General features: G+C 41.2%; 3 protein-coding genes across 8 annotated transcripts in view; 2 read left to right on the top strand and 1 right to left on the bottom strand.

Moving 5' to 3' along the window:
* Positions 1–1,496: 1,496 nt before the first annotated feature.
* Positions 1,497–5,019, bottom strand: xkr9 (XK, Kell blood group complex subunit-related family, member 9). Its single transcript, XM_077509071.1, has 3 exons — positions 4,298–5,019; positions 3,653–3,867; positions 1,497–3,028 (listed from the first exon to the last, which is right to left on the bottom strand). Exons 1-3 carry the CDS (start codon positions 4,612–4,614, stop codon positions 2,397–2,399), a joined length of 1,164 nt encoding a protein of 387 aa, XP_077365197.1. The 5' UTR covers positions 4,615–5,019; the 3' UTR covers positions 1,497–2,396.
* A 1,071-nt stretch (positions 5,020–6,090) lies between these two features.
* Positions 6,091–12,322, top strand: tram1 (translocation associated membrane protein 1). Its single transcript, XM_077509072.1, has 11 exons — positions 6,091–6,404; positions 7,421–7,484; positions 8,842–8,960; positions 9,033–9,149; positions 9,402–9,460; positions 9,538–9,622; positions 10,594–10,664; positions 10,890–10,994; positions 11,127–11,270; positions 11,357–11,508; positions 11,602–12,322. The coding sequence occupies exons 1-11, from the start codon at positions 6,282–6,284 to the stop codon at positions 11,667–11,669; spliced, it is 1,107 nt and encodes a 368-aa protein (XP_077365198.1). The 5' UTR covers positions 6,091–6,281; the 3' UTR covers positions 11,670–12,322.
* Positions 12,323–13,069: 747 nt separating this feature from the next.
* The window catches only part of ncoa2 (nuclear receptor coactivator 2), a 45,690-nt gene continuing 43,821 nt past the window's right edge, over positions 13,070–14,938 (top strand). For 2 of the 6 annotated variants that reach the window (XM_077508684.1, XM_077508685.1), the window contains exon 1: positions 13,073–13,338. The gene's annotated coding sequence lies outside the window, so the exon portion shown is untranslated. Of the gene's footprint in view, positions 13,339–13,667; positions 13,745–14,660; positions 14,860–14,938 lie in introns of those variants that run through there. The other 4 variants (XM_077508678.1, XM_077508683.1, XM_077508679.1 and 1 more) reach the window with 4 other exon arrangements.

The raw sequence follows: 14,938 nt of genomic DNA on the forward strand, positions 1-14,938 counted from the left end.
ACGGTGCCGTTGCAAAGAAACAAAACAAGAAAGAAAAAAAAAATCTGGGAACTTTCGGAGCTGGGCAGGTCGCTAATGCATTTAAGGTGCTGCTGCAGCGGTAGTGCATTACGGTAATTAAAGACATGCAACATTACGGGGCTTCATTAATCACGCCTTCGATGGACTTTGAAGCCTTAATGAAAAACGGGCCGCCGCGCAGCGTTTATTGTGCCCGTACAAATTGTGGGGGGCACCGCACACGCCGGCAGAACGCCTGAAATTGATTGGCTGCTACAGGATGTGAAATAAATAAGATGCAGCAGCTCCAGAAAAACAAACAAGGAGAAAAAGTGGTTTGGTGCAGGGTTGAATTTGAGACGATGTAGCAGCTTGAAAAAGTATAAAGAAAAAGTTTTTACTTTATGGAGTGTAACGAAAACCAAAACTCTTGAGTAAAACCAAGAAAACATCAGCTCAAACTGAACTGACTGAGATGGTTTTTAATGTCTTTCTCATTTCAACCCCCCCTTAAAAATCAGCTCCTTGTTGGGGCGCATTAGGGCGAGATGAGAGCCGGAGATTAGCGGCCATTACCGTGCCAGAAATTACGCATTACCACTTTTCCCGACTGGCCTTTTCAGGGTCATGCTTCACTCCAGTGGTTCCATGTCACTGGCGCTAACTATTCAGGTGAGTCACTCCGGGAAAATTGTTCCAAAAAGACCCCCCCCCGGTAAAAGCACTTTTGGCAGGTTTACGCGGCTACATTTGTTCTGGAGAAAAGGAGTAAGCGGGAGGGGATGATCCATCATTTGAAAGAGATGACGTCATCTTTTTTTGTCCTTATATGAGCAACTCTTAGTGATGCCTTTTTAATCCCTATCTTGGATTCGCTGTGTTTGAAAGGACACCAGTTTCACCTGTCATGAGAGAAGACAGAAGTATCAAGGACCTAATTTAAAACTCAACACGAAGCTGAACATTGTGTTTTAAATTGGGCTCAAGAGATATAAATGTTCAGCAGAATAAAATTCCGACAGATTAATCACCCAATTCATTTAAAATGTATATGAAGAATATATTAATTATTTACGTACAGCAATAAAAATATGGATGACAGGCAGTTCAGGCTGTTCTACAATACTTTTGTCCTACTGTATTTTTTTTAACTTTACAACAGTTAGATAAATTGGCCAAAATTGGATGATTTTTTTTATGTTAATGTTTAATGCTTATGTTTCATGTTGTATTGCGTGCATGTGTAAAAAACAGTAAATAAAAAAAAATATTTGCTGATTTTTTTTTTTTTTTTAACTATTATTAAAGAGCTAATATGGGACCATTTTATAGTAACCTATTTTGGGTGAATTCTGTTCAAAAGGGGCCTGGGCCTGGAAAGTTAGAAAAAAAATTGCCCCCTGCGAAAACGGTCACTAATCATCACAAAATTGGGTTGACATGTGGAGCACGACAGGATGCACAAAAAAAAAAAAAAAGCCTCAATGACCCATGCGTCATATTGAACAGGAAGTTGGCTTATTTTGGTTTCAAGCAGCCTAAGTAAATGAGCCCTGATCAGATGCAGTCATACTTACATTGCAATAATAAATTCACATAGATGTTTATATTAATTACAAAGAATCACAATAAGGAACATTGTGTTGACTATACCTCTAAAAGTGCACATATTGACAACGTGATGATGAAGTGGGCCTGGAGCTTGTTGGCTAGTTGGTTGTCAAAAAACCCTTAAAGAAAATAATGACAATACTGTCACCTAGTGTTCAATAGGTGCATTGCAGCTTTTAACCACTCGAAAGCAAACGCTCAGATTATGACACTTGGAAACGGGATATGCATTACGTAAAAGAATTGGCTAACCCTTACAATGACATCATATTATATTGCACTTGACTCCATTTTATGATTAGCTTCATCAGTATCGGTGTATTGTACAGCTGCAATGTAATAAATATGGCATTGACATATATATTATAGAGTACAAAAATATGTACATTTACATATGTGTATCTACATATGTATGTGTAAATATTTTATGTATATACAGTATGTACAGTATATGCATGTGTTTTTTCAGCATAACTTGTCACCCATGCAAGTGGAGATTTTTCAGCAAAGCTAGTCAGTCATCTTTGTAAAATGTCAATCTTAGCGTTTGATACCCACCAATGGTGGTATCATCAAACATGTCCGCCGTCCTTGTGGAGTTTCGCCTTTCATGAAATGACCTTTCAACAACCAAGAAGAGCCCAGTTCCCTCTCTTCAAATTTTGGTGATGTTCACTCAAGCATGGCCGCCATTTTGATGGTGTATTGTATTCCGCAGGCAGTCGGCCATGTTTCTCGAAAGCCGTCCATGGCTTAGCCTGTCCACCATCTTGGCTAAATGTCCATTAAGGCTTCAGGAAGTTCAGCATCCTGCCTGTTGCCTCTGCATGCTTTCCACTTCCGTCCACTTCGTCGGCTTCCCGCCTCTCCTCTCTCGGGTGCAGGTGGAGGTAGTATAACACGAGGAAAACCAGCCCCAGTATGGAGTTGCTAAAAATGAACCCGCTGATCACGATGAAGAACGTTGCTGTCTGCACCTCCGGCTTCAATAATGCCAGAAGCAGTGGTGACGTCATGCTAATAATCGTACAGAGGAAATAATATACAATCATGGCTATCCTGGTATCCTTTCCTTTGATGTTAAAAAAGGTGAATGTCAGGATGAACCCAACCACACCGCGGTAGACCATCTCATGGATTCTGGTGGAGCAGAAGTTCGTGCGAAGCAGGTGTGACCACATTGTCCCCAGCAGCCACAAAATGGCTACCAAGGCTATCACGCAGTAGGGGGTGACTAGCAGAAGGAGGCTGTAGCTGAGGATGTGGCTGCTAATGGTAAACAGTTTGTAAAGAAGGTAAATGGCGGTGGGTAAGCCGGAGGGCATCTCCTGGATGTGGGGGAGCGACCGGCGTAGACACCGTTGGTAGTCCACCAGGGCCCAGGCGATGTTAAAACAGGAGAAGACCATGGACAAATCTGGAAGGCAGCAGACAGTCAGACACAGTTTGTTGATTGTTTTGAGATTCAGAATTGTAAATTTGTGATTTCAACTGGTGCTCCTAATGTCGTAGTCAAGACCAAGCTAATGAGGTGTCAAGACCAAAAACCGAGGTAATGTGAGACCAAATTGAGAACAAGACTTTGAGGAGTTGAAAATAAGTTCAGCACAGGACCAAGTCAACTCCAGGATGTTTTCAGTCCAAGTTGAGACCGAAACTTTGAGTTGAGACAAAGTGAGTCAGTCCGATAAAGGCAATAAAGATAAAGTCAAGAGCAAGATTCGAAAGAGTTGAAACCAGATTTATATAGCACATTTCATAGACAATGTAGGGCTAACTAAGTCCAAGTACAGGTCAGGAATTGAGCTGATTCATACTCAGAATTCCAGAGACTTTTAGAAGTTTAGACTAAATCAAGACCAGGAATTCGTCTCCGTCTCGACTTTAGAATATATCAAGACTCACCGGGTTGGTTGCAGAGACAAAATCAAGAAAAAACACAATGAATTCAAAGACAAGACCCCCTAAAACAGGGTCTAGAGACCAGTCTTAAGGCTGCTCTCATCTACTACAACATTAGTGACCATTTCTGAAAACCTACATTGCACGATTGAAGCCTCGCCGTGGTACTGCACTACGTAGATCTGCACCAGGAGTTGGGGGGCACTTTCCAAGAACGCCTCGAAGAGTTTGAGCATGCTCAGGTCGGTGGCTTGGCAAAACAGGCGGTGGTGCGCTTCCTTCTTCTCGTCCTCGTTAAGGGAACCTGTCGCGAGCCAGACGACTTTGAAGCCACTTCTGAGGAGGTGGTAGTACCTAAAAAACAGGATGAATACATCATCATGTTGCATTTTTTTGGATTAGTTTGACACATTTGTAGTAGAACACCTAAATGTTATCTTTGTTTATAACAGTATCACAACTTTGAGATAGAATATCTGAATTGATAGAACCCTTGGGAGAGAAACACTAAAGGGCTTAGATTAGGGTCCGGAAGGTTGTACGTTTTTAGAGCTGTGTATTGCTGCAGTGGTATTGATGTTTAACAGAAGGTTCGCCTTATGAATGGAATTGCAAGTATATGTTTCCATTGTGAGAACTTAAAAAAATGCGATCTCAATGTGGTTCGACCAGTTTGCATAGCATGCGGACTATCGGACGATAAATGACATACCGAGCACTCCCTGCGTTCTCACGAACTGCTGCACGTTCCTGTATTTCCCATGTGGGAGTTTCATACCCTTACCTCGTGAAAATACCCATGCCGCACAAGTGGAAGACCACAAGTCTGCACTTGGACATCCCCGATACGCTCGCTCGTCCTCGAGGGTTCATCAACGCGTCTTCGAGGTCATCCTCGTACCAGGCGTGACTGAAAATCTGAGTCACCAGCAGCCCGGCCAGGATGAAGGAGAACGTCAACGCCGAGCATATGTAATGTCCATCCAGGAGGTACTTTATGGACAGTCCCACGTCTGTCCATATGTCCCCGATGTAAAGGAGAAGCCCAAGAAATGTTAGAAGCCATCGCCGTTTGGTGTATCGAATGTCTCTTGGCAGCATCTCTGAGTTAGTTCGCAAAAGGTATCAAAGTTGACAATTTTGTGCATAGCAGTTCAAGATGTGTTGCCGTCCATTCTTCAAAAGTGGAAGTCCCAGACAGGACCGCCCTCGTCGTCTTCCTTGGAGGTTGTGAGAAGCTCCACCTTACAAAGAAGTGCAAGCAACGGTGTTGCGTAATAACACGTGCACGTGCACCTCAGTGACTGATTGACTGGAATGTGACGTCGTCGCCAGTGGTGAGAAGAAAGTTCAATACAGTACTTGTGCACTTAAGTAGATTTTTTCAGGCAACTGTACTTTTCTCGAGTAGTTATTGTCCTGACGGTTTTACTCTGATGTCCTACATTTAAAAAAAATATATATAAGCACTTTCTCTTTTACAAATGGACTTGTTTCTTTTCAATTTTGCAGAAGACCTTTTTTAAAAAATGAAAATAAAGACAACCGTAGCTGATATTTTTATATTTGAATGAGACCTTGAGGGCATAAAGTTGGGGGAACATGGCGGAATGTGAACCCAGGCAGCACTGAGGACGGCAACAGATTCGTCGTAGATTTTTCAGGTGTCTATACTGTATTATTTTTCAGATTACTTTACTTTTACTTCCTACATTTGAAAACCGATATCTCTACTTTAAACTCCTTTGTCAAAAATAGGCGTGTCAAAGAAAATGAATTGAGTTGACGGGCGTGGGTGTTTGATTGTCATAATGGGCGGACCAGCGTTTACCTGTTTCCAGGGTGATGAGTTTTTTGTTTATGGGAGAGGCTTTAGCTGAAAGCACCTGATTACTGAGAAAGGACAAACCCTTTCACAAAAAAATATGTTAGTCTTTAGTCACCGCATGAAAAATGTATTCATTCATTTTCATATGTATTTATTTATTTGTACTGTACAGTATTGTCTTTTATTGTATTTTGCTTAGGTTTACTCTGCTGTCTGCAGCCAGAATGGCTTTGCAAATAAAAAATATGCTCTCAATTTCTTTACCGAGAGGAAAAAAATCAAATGAAAAATAAAGGTTACAAAAATAAATCGACATGTACATGCAATTAATTCTGGCTGGTAATGTACTTTTTTATTATTGTTCCTTTGTGTTTCTATATGGACTTATGGACAATGATTCTTAAATATGTGTATTATTTGACTGAATATTTGACTGTATGTACTTTTACGTTTTTAAATAAATACCAGGATTGTCTTATTTTGTGTGTCAATTGGACGTTGAATTGTGGCAGCTCATTTATTATTATTATTATTATTATTTATTTTTATTTATTTATTTTTATTGCCCCTAAGATAGAGAATGTATTTTGTATTAGGAGTCATTATTTTATTTGTGTATCAATACTAAAGTTATTTAGTAGCAGTAGCAGTAGTAGTAGTAATAGTAATAGTAATGTTTAAACCGCAGTTCCTCTCCAACGCTGTAGGCGGCGACCTTACAATGCAGCCGTTTCCTGCGTGGAGTCGAGCGCGGCGCCCTAAACTCTCCCTGGCGTGGACCCTCCCACTCTAGTACAAGAGTGACACGCCATTTAATCGCTGTCTGGCCTTCTCGGAAACAGGAGGGGAAAACGCTGAGCCGCGTCCACGTAGAAAAAGCAGCTTGAATTTGAGATCGCGAGAAACCGCAGTCGAAGGAGCAACGCCGACTCGTGTGGATATGGGTATCCGGAAAAAGAGCACCAAGAGCCCGCCGGTGATGAGCCACGAATTCGTCATCCAGAACCATGCCGATATTGTGTCCTGCGTTGCTATGGTGTTCCTCCTCGGGCTCATGTTTGAGGTAAATGGCGATAACACATGTTTGAGAGACGGTGCTAAGTGTATGGAGGTGCACAGTGGAACACAGGCAGCCGCCCGGCGGAGGCTTGGCTCTCCTTTACCCGCCAGCTAACGACCGTGGCACGGCTCTTTTGCTCGCCTTTTCTTCGCGGTGTTACTTCCTCTTGTGAGACAAAGTTTGAACATTCTCCACGCTGGCTTCGCGTTTTAAGCTATTTAAACCCCACAAAAAGTAGACATTAAGTTAAATGTGTCAATTTAAATCCCCATTATTTAAATCTGTACTTGGCAGTTTGAACATTTCGAATCAACAGGCGCACTTTCGTCACGAAGAATTTATAAGTTCCCTGAACGCAACACGGTGGCGGAGGGAAATAAATAAATTAAACACGTACTTTGCATTTTATTGCTATCTTATCGATCCACAGTGGTGATCGATTGGGCCAAACACTGCTTCTGGTTCGTTTGCAAGTATCGTTGAATGTGTTACGTGGCATTCTGCATGAGGGCTGCCATCATTCAGTCGAACGATGAACGCACCCCCCCCCCCTTTTTTTTTTTTTTTTTTTTTTTAAACAGTAACTACAACCGCAAAGTATCTTAACTTTACCTTCCATACGTTTGCGAAATTTAAAATAGTTTGCAATTATCCGACGCCGTTTACGGGAAGTGAATGCAATGCCGTCGTAAAAATGATACCAATGAACGGCACTTGATCGCTTCAAAATATGCTTTAATTCTTGCATAATCGTTTATAATTGGGAAAAAAATCGTAATTCATCGTTAATTACAGGGTTGCATGTGGCGCCACGTAATGTCGTTTGTTGATGAGGTTCCAGATTCCCGTGAGACTTAAATGCAACACTCGATGAACAGCAGGACGTCCACAAATGGCAGTTAAAAAAAAAAAAAGAAAGAGGGGAAAAAGTTTACAGATAGAAAATATGTAACAAAGAGAGAGTGATTACATTCTAAGCATTTAGGTTAAATTATTTATCTTCTTATCTAAATTCACAGGTCACGTCCAAGTTTGCAGTGTTGTTCATCACTGTCCAGTACAACGTCACCATCTCAACAAATGGTAAGATGAATTAAAAGTGAATAGAAAAATATATCCATCCTATTTGCTTGTCAGTTGTTGTTTCAAGGTGAACAAACTTCTGTTCCAGGTTATTTGTTTTTTAGATAGCGTGCAGGCAAGTGTCAGGATTCCATTCACCTCTTATCTGGCACAACTGTAACTTATTTACAGATGCTACTTGAATAAGATGCATTAAAATCCACAGGCAGAACGTGGGGATTTTTCTCAAATCATTTGCACATTTACACAGGTTTGTGGTTGTGATTTTTTTTTTTAACCTTGTTTTATAAAGTCACTCTTTTCTTGTAATATTAATTCATGAAGTACTTGTTTTGTCACCACATGAGAACTTTTTTTTTTTTTCCGTTAAATTTTTTTGGGCTTTTTTGGGAATAAAATTAGGGCCTGGCTGATAAGGTTTTTAATGTTGTTGTTATTATTATTATTGTTGTTGTTGTTGTTATAAACAAGCTTAAACAAGCCTTCATTTGAAAAAATTATAATTTAAAACGGGTTTTACATCTACTTTGGCTTTTTGTCACAGCGGAAATGTCGACAATGTTACAAATGTGCCATGATGCTAATGGCTAACGGCTAATGATAGGACGGACTTACTCTACCAAACAATGTATCAAAACCTAACAAATATTCAATAAAAAATATATAGATTACAATAAGCAATTGTTGTTAGTTTGCTGTATTTTACAAATATTTTTATCTGAAATGTTTACAACAACAAGCTTATTATTTTATACCTATTTTTTTCTACTCTTCTCGAATTTATTTTTTTTTTATCTGCAAAAAATTGGATAATTTCATGAGATCTAATGGCTACTGATTTAAATTAGTCAATCGATTAATTGGTCGGGACTCGGGCCTAGATAAAACATTTTAGGGAACCTCTTTTTCTCCAATTTACATTTTATTTCACAAAATTCAGAATTTTGTCCGGAGACATATATTTCATTTTCTTGCAACTAGCGAGACGCAGTTTGTTGTTTTATTTTTTTGTTTTTTAAAATTCTTTCCCCTTGTGTTTGTCCCTAATGAGATCCATTTACTTTAAATACACAGGCAGAGAGTGTGGTTCTTTTGAGCTGATGCTGATTTTTCCCAGAAAGATCAGCAGAGGAAGAAGGCCTACAAATGATCATGCATCAGAGGTAGCGAGCAGATGAGGATTAGCTTGAGGCTAGAATATATCTGAGGTGCGGTCAGTGACTACAGGATCTTCTCAGGGCAAACAGTTTGTCACGCATCACTTAGGCGCATTTTCCTCTGGGCAAGTGTCGCATCCCGTGACCACTTGACAAATAATAATAATGTATGAACTGCTTTTGGAACAAACAAAAAAAAGGTCCCGAGGAGACGGCCGTCAACCACTTCCACCACGGCATCAAAGACCTGGCCACCATCTTTTTCTACATGCTGGTGGCCATCATCATGCACGCCATCATCCAGGAGTACGTTCTGGACGTAAGTGTGACGCTCGAGTCGCGCTGCCGAGCCGAGCTGCATTGTTGTCTAATTGATCGTGTGGATGCGCAGAAAATCATTCGCAAGAAGCACTTCTCCAAAACCAAACACAGCAAGTTCAACGAGTCGGGCCAGCTCAGCGCTTTCTACTTGTTCTCGTCGGGCTGGGGAGCAAGCATCCTCCTCTCTGTAAGCATTTCCTTGTCTATTCACTCTTATCTATTTTTTTTTTTCTGCCTTTATTCACGATAACATTCAAGTCAACTTTATTTATATCGCACTTTCAAACAGCCTTCGCTGTCACAAAGCGCTTTACAGAAACACCACAAAACTACTTGAGATCCACGAGACTCAAGCATAAATATTGTTGTATTATTATAATGTCTCTTTTTGGATGGCTTTGCCTTGTGTATTGGACTCGCCCACTTTTCCGTGTCACAGGAGAACTTCCTGTCCAATCCCAGTTCACTGTGGGAAGGTTACCCACACATGCTGATGCCGTAAGTGGACAGCTCATCAGAACATATTCAAAATATTTATATGGTTGAACTTATCTATGTTGATATTGCCCGGACAGGCTGCAGTTGAAGTTCTACTACATCTGCCAGATTGGCTACTGGCTTCACGCGCTCCCTGAACTCTACTTCCAGAAGACAAAAAAGGTAAGGGCATACCATGTCATAACAGTAAGGTAAGCAAACTGTTAGTATTGTTATGACGCACCACAATAAACCTTTTGGAGTCGTCGATGTTTTTCTCATTAATTCATTCACTCCCGGTGACCAGTATACTTGTCACGAAATATACGAAATACACACAGTTTCAGAGTCCATGGGAGAAATGGCTGTATTTTGGCAAACCTACATTTTTCTCCTGTCAATTATAAAAGAACGAGACGGGGCAAAAAGTATTCTATTCTATTCTGTCATTTGGTAGATTTGGCTTTTATTGAACGTAATATCGTGTGGGTATTGAAAATTTTGACATTTTCTAAAATGGCTGGTAGTGAAAGAGTTTAAAATAGACTTTTTGGATCGTATTTTTTATTTTTATTTTTTTTTTTGCACGGCTTTTTAGTCATTAAATTTTTCATGTCGCATGTTTTCATCGTAAAATGACTTTTCATCCTTTTTCCTCTTTTTTTCTTTTTAAATAAATTTTTGTAAAATTGACTTTTATCTCACTTTTTTTTTTTAAAAACAATATGACTTATTTTTATCATTTAACATTGATTTTTCATGTAAGACCCCCCCCCCCCCCCCCCCCCCAGTAACATTTTTGTCATAAAAAAAAAATTCTGACCTGTTTGTCACATCTTGACTACCCTCATAAAATTGACTTTTTCTTTTAACATAACATTTGATCAAAATATCATGACTTTATCATTGTTTTCTCTACCTAAAAGTATTTCGTCTGTTGATGCAATTGTGGGAACGTAGTAAAAGGTTAGCTGCTTAAGTCCATGTTGTGTTTGTGATCCTGTATTTGGAATCCCTGACGTTAACTTCCCATCATGCGTCCCCGGTTTAGGCTGCATTGTTTCCAAAGAATCGCAGCCTTTGCAATTGTGCCGGCTTGTTGTAAATATTTTTCAGTTGTTTTTTTTTTTTTTGTGTGTGTTTACATTTTCTAGGAGGACATTCCACGCCAGCTGGTGTACATTTTCCTGTACCTGGTCCACATCGCCGGCGCTTACATCCTCAAGTAAGAGTGTTATCATAAATTTGCATATACTGTACAGTAGATATCGTCAAAAAAGCCAATCATGACAAAATGTGTCCATTTAAAAAAAAAAGAGAATATGGTTGCACTGGTGTGATGATATGCGTCGGCTCCCTTCACCCGCGTCTCTGATCAACCCTCAATTACGTTGAGTTGTTCCGCCAGGCTTTTCCTCATCCACATTATGTCGCGTTATTTGTTGTCCAGTCTGAACCGTCTGGGCCTGGTCCTGCTTGTGCTGCATTACTTTGTGGAGCTCCTCTTCCACGTTTCCCGCCTCGTCTACTTCAGTAACGAGAACAGACAACTGGGGTAAGAGCAGACACAATGTGACTTTTCCTCATAATACGATTTTCTTAGAATATTTTGTGAGTATCTCGGCTCTTGTGAATTATTTATCCCCCCCCTCCCTCCAAATTCCACGCCTCCTCCTGCTGTTTTCAGCTTCAGGGTGTGGGCCGTCCTATTCGTCCTCGGGCGTCTCCTCACGTTGTCCCTCACCGTCCTCACGGTGGGCTTCGGCCTCGCCAACGCAGACAACCAAGGCTTCGATTTGGCCACAGGCAACTTTAACATTCTTTTCATCAGGTGAGTGCGGCGTCAGCGTGCATCAAGCGGCCTTTTTAAGACGTCTGTGTGCGTTCTTTATCAGTTTGGGGTTTTTTTCTCCCCAGGATTACTGTGCTGGCCGGCGTGTGTCTGACACAGGCCTTCATGATGTGGAAATTTATCAACTTCCAGCTGCGCCGCTGGAGGGAGCACTCCTCAGTGCAGACTATCAAGAAGAAACAGGGACCCTCCAAGAGCAAAGCGAAGAAGGATAAAGGTGAAGCACATTCCAGTTTTTTTTTTTTACATATGAATTATTTAGTTCCACTTTAAATGGGTGCATTAACCATCTCTCTTTGTGTGTATTTAGCCAACGGTGTCAACGGCGTCCACTCTCACGCAGACTCTCCAAGATCCCGGAAAGAGAAGTCCTCTTAAAGAGACGCTCCCTCAAAGCCCTTCCCTCTCACTCCTCAAGAAGTTTCCTACATGGACGTCTGTTTGGATTCACGCGTCTTCGGAAAGGACGCGCCGCTGTGCCATTTTTGGGTGGGGAAAGAACCAACAAATTGCGGAATAAACTACGACAAGAAAAAAAAAAAAAAAAAGACCTTATTTAAGCTGAAGTGCCTATTGATACAGATTGTTATGTACAGGGTGTGTCATTTTTAAAATTGTGCGTTTTGATGCCCCCCCCCCCCCCCCCCAAAGTTTTTCATTTCACCCTGCCCACAAAAAGAAGTTGTGTATTTTTAGGAGTTGCTTTTCTTTCCTTTCAGGGTCTTATTCTAACCAGTCGTAGCTTTGGATCGCCGTTTCGTAGCCTAGCAAAACACAACTACGCCACTGGAACATGCAGGTAGATTTTTTTTTATTTTTTTTTATTATTTTTTTTAATAAACCAAAACATCCAACCAGTGCTGGATGTGTTCTCTCAGTTAAGTCACAGTTAAATGAGTTGTCAATGATGTTGGAGGAGAGGGGTGAAGTGTTATGCTGCATTTAGTTTGCTTATGAGAAGAGGGATTTGTTGTAAAAGTGTTGACCGTTTTCCCGTTTTTGATGGTGCCAAATAAACCAGATTGACTGTTGATGTGTTGACTTTTTTTTTTTCTTTTCTTTTTTTAACTTTGCTGAAACAGATGTACCTCCCTGTAGGTGGATCAGGAAGATCACTCACCTTGGCAACAGTCAATTTGTTTTTATTTTAGAAGCTATGTACGTTTTACTCATGGCCACCTGGGGGCAGTATAATTGGGAGATGCACACAAATGTAATCGCGACTCCGGTCATTATAGCTGTTTTTTTTTAATTTAATTTTATTTTTTATTTTATTTTTTTTAAGAATTTTAATATTTCTAATTACGGTAATGGAATTTGACAAAAATTATTTACGGAAAAGTTGAATATGACCACCTGGAGGTCATGATTTAAGGTCAAATCTAAGCATGTTCCTATTATGGTCACTTAGGGGCGTTGTTGCCCAATTTTACAACAAGATTCTTTTACGGATGATTGACAGCAAATTAAGTGAAGTGTGGTGCCAGTTCTTCAGTAAAACTTTTTTTTTTTTTTTTTACACAAACTGCTGCAAATTAATAATGTAAATGTTAAACGTGTGGCAGAATATGTTTTACTTCAATCAGTGCCTAGAATTGTTCAGCGGTGTCAATGTGATGTAATTAGTTGTCGAATGTGTTCTAAACATGCACATTTTTTATTATTTAAAACGCACTTTCGACACACATTTAAAGTACGCTAACATAAAGTAGCCATCTAAAAAACAAGCACAAAAAGAGTACAATACGAAGTACGTTTAAAGGGAGACGGGGGTCGCTGGTGGACCGTGCGGCGGCGGTCGTAGCTCGCCCGAGGAGCCCCGTGATGCGCTTTGGTGTGGGGGAGGATGAGGAGGAAAAAAAAAAAAAGCTAGCCTAGCTACCAGCCAGATAAACACTCAGCGGTGGCTTGCGGACTCGCAGCAGTAACATGGCGGCACAGTTAGCCAGTGCTAACGTCGTTCCACCGCCGCCTTCGCGAAGGTCAGCTCAGCCCGTGACGCGAGGAATCTAACTCCGAAGAGGACGGACGACTTGAGCATTAACACGTAAGCAGGCATTTTTTGTGTTTTTCCGTCGACGAGTCCCGGTACCAGCAAGCCCCAGCAACCCCCCACCCACCACCATCACCTCCTCCTCCTCCTCCACCACCACTACCGCCACTAGCTCGTCAATCTCGGCCGTGTGGGTGCTACGTACTCGGACTCCTTTTTAGCTTAGCTCGTTAGCTTCTGCTTGGTGTCAATAGTGGGTTTTTATTTGCACCGCCAACTCAATTAAAATACATCGAGAGGGCGAGCTTATAGGCGCTTTATGGCCATGTTTGCCAACGGCGTGTTTATAAAAACCAACCGGTCACTAATGCTCTCCGTTATATGGACAATAAATGTACTTTTTTTGTTTTGTTTTGTTTTGTTTTTGCTGAGTGAGCGAGCAAGTACGAAATGAAGTTGGGTCAGTGCGAACGTAGTTAGCATGCTAACGAGCTCCATCATGGCTTGCCTGTTTGAAATGTGTTTTCCTCTCTCTCTCTCTCTCGCTCTCTTATTTGTATTTTTTTTAAGACTGTTCACAATGCAGAACTTGATGAAATCACAGCCGAATTGTGCCAGGGGAGCCGAATTGTCAAGTAGCTTCGCGTTGTCGAGTTTGGCAACAGTTACAGCGAGCGAGTGCAGGGTTTTGTGTAAAAGTGAGGCAATATGTCATACGGGTCTCGTTGTGTAATTCATGTGTTTGCTTTGTTGTGAGTGCTTTATTGGACGTGCACAGTAATTCCGTTATTCAAGGAGAATAGCGGGAGAACGCGAGTAATTAACGCCCTCGCTTGAGAATTATTATTTTTTTTTTGCATAATTGGTTTATTAATAGCTTATACTATAAACGTACCTAAAGGATCAAAAAGATTTTTATATCATTTTTACATTATCCAGAAAAATAGTGATTTACTGATGATTTGACTCACATGCAGATGATGTAGCGAAGACCATCCCGAATTTACAATAACGACCCTGGATAAGTTTAGCAAATCCTGGACACAGGTTTATTTGATTTGAGGTTTGTTGCTTTAGCATACTTCCTTGGCACCGATTACTGTACCACTTTACATTTAGACAGGACTTTGGCAGCATCTTAGTGTGTGTCAGAAAGCGCAAAAACCATGAATATGTGCATTTGTGAATTTGCAGGGGATTACTGTCCTCGCGAGGGCCTCCTGCTTGACTGGTTCTAGGCTACACACGCGCATACACAGTTGTCGTTTTCAGTGAGTTGTCAATGTCGCTAATGCAGGCGGAATGCATCCCGCGGAACCGGTTAAGCGGTTTCTCCATGTCCACCTGACGACACGCCGGGCCTCCTGTCACATCACTGGCACAGGTCCTTGACGTGACATGTTGCACAGCTGCCAGCATGTAAAGGAGCCGCGGCCTTCTGTCAGACTACTGGAAGTCAGAGGACACGGATGCGGCATATAAATTGGGGCCGGGGGTGTTCTGCTAAGCTTGCAAAATGGTGGATGGAAGCGCTGCTGAAGTACAGTAGGATCTAGGAATTTGAACACTGGAATGGTTGGTTTGTTAAGATGCCCATCTCACCACCAAACTCATTGTAGAGGTAATCGGGGCTTACTGTGTGGGCAAATAATTG

The sequence above is a fragment of the Festucalex cinctus genome, chromosome 20 (genome assembly GCF_051991245.1).
Source record: "Festucalex cinctus isolate MCC-2025b chromosome 20, RoL_Fcin_1.0, whole genome shotgun sequence".
In the NCBI taxonomy this organism is placed as follows: Eukaryota; Metazoa; Chordata; class Actinopteri; order Syngnathiformes; family Syngnathidae; genus Festucalex; species Festucalex cinctus.

Bases quoted from the DNA above. Each gene is read 5' to 3' on its own strand.
- tram1 (XM_077509072.1), top strand. From the start codon at position 6,282: ATGGGTATCCGGAAAAAGAGCACCAAGAGCCCGCCGGTGATGAGCCAC. The intron at 9,623-10,593 runs GTAAGGGCATAC...TACATTTTCTAG, and splicing joins ACTTCCAGAAGACAAAAAAG to GAGGACATTCCACGCCAGCT. The intron at 11,509-11,601 runs GTGAAGCACATT...GTGTGTATTTAG, and splicing joins CAAAGCGAAGAAGGATAAAG to CCAACGGTGTCAACGGCGTC.
- xkr9 (XM_077509071.1), bottom strand. From the start codon at position 4,614: ATGCTGCCAAGAGACATTCGATACACCAAACGGCGATGGCTTCTAACA. The intron at 3,868-4,297 runs GTAAGGGTATGA...CCTGTTTTTTAG, and splicing joins GGCATGGGTATTTTCACGAG to GTACTACCACCTCCTCAGAA. The intron at 3,029-3,652 runs GTAGGTTTTCAG...GCTGCCTTCCAG, and splicing joins CGAGGCTTCAATCGTGCAAT to ATTTGTCCATGGTCTTCTCC.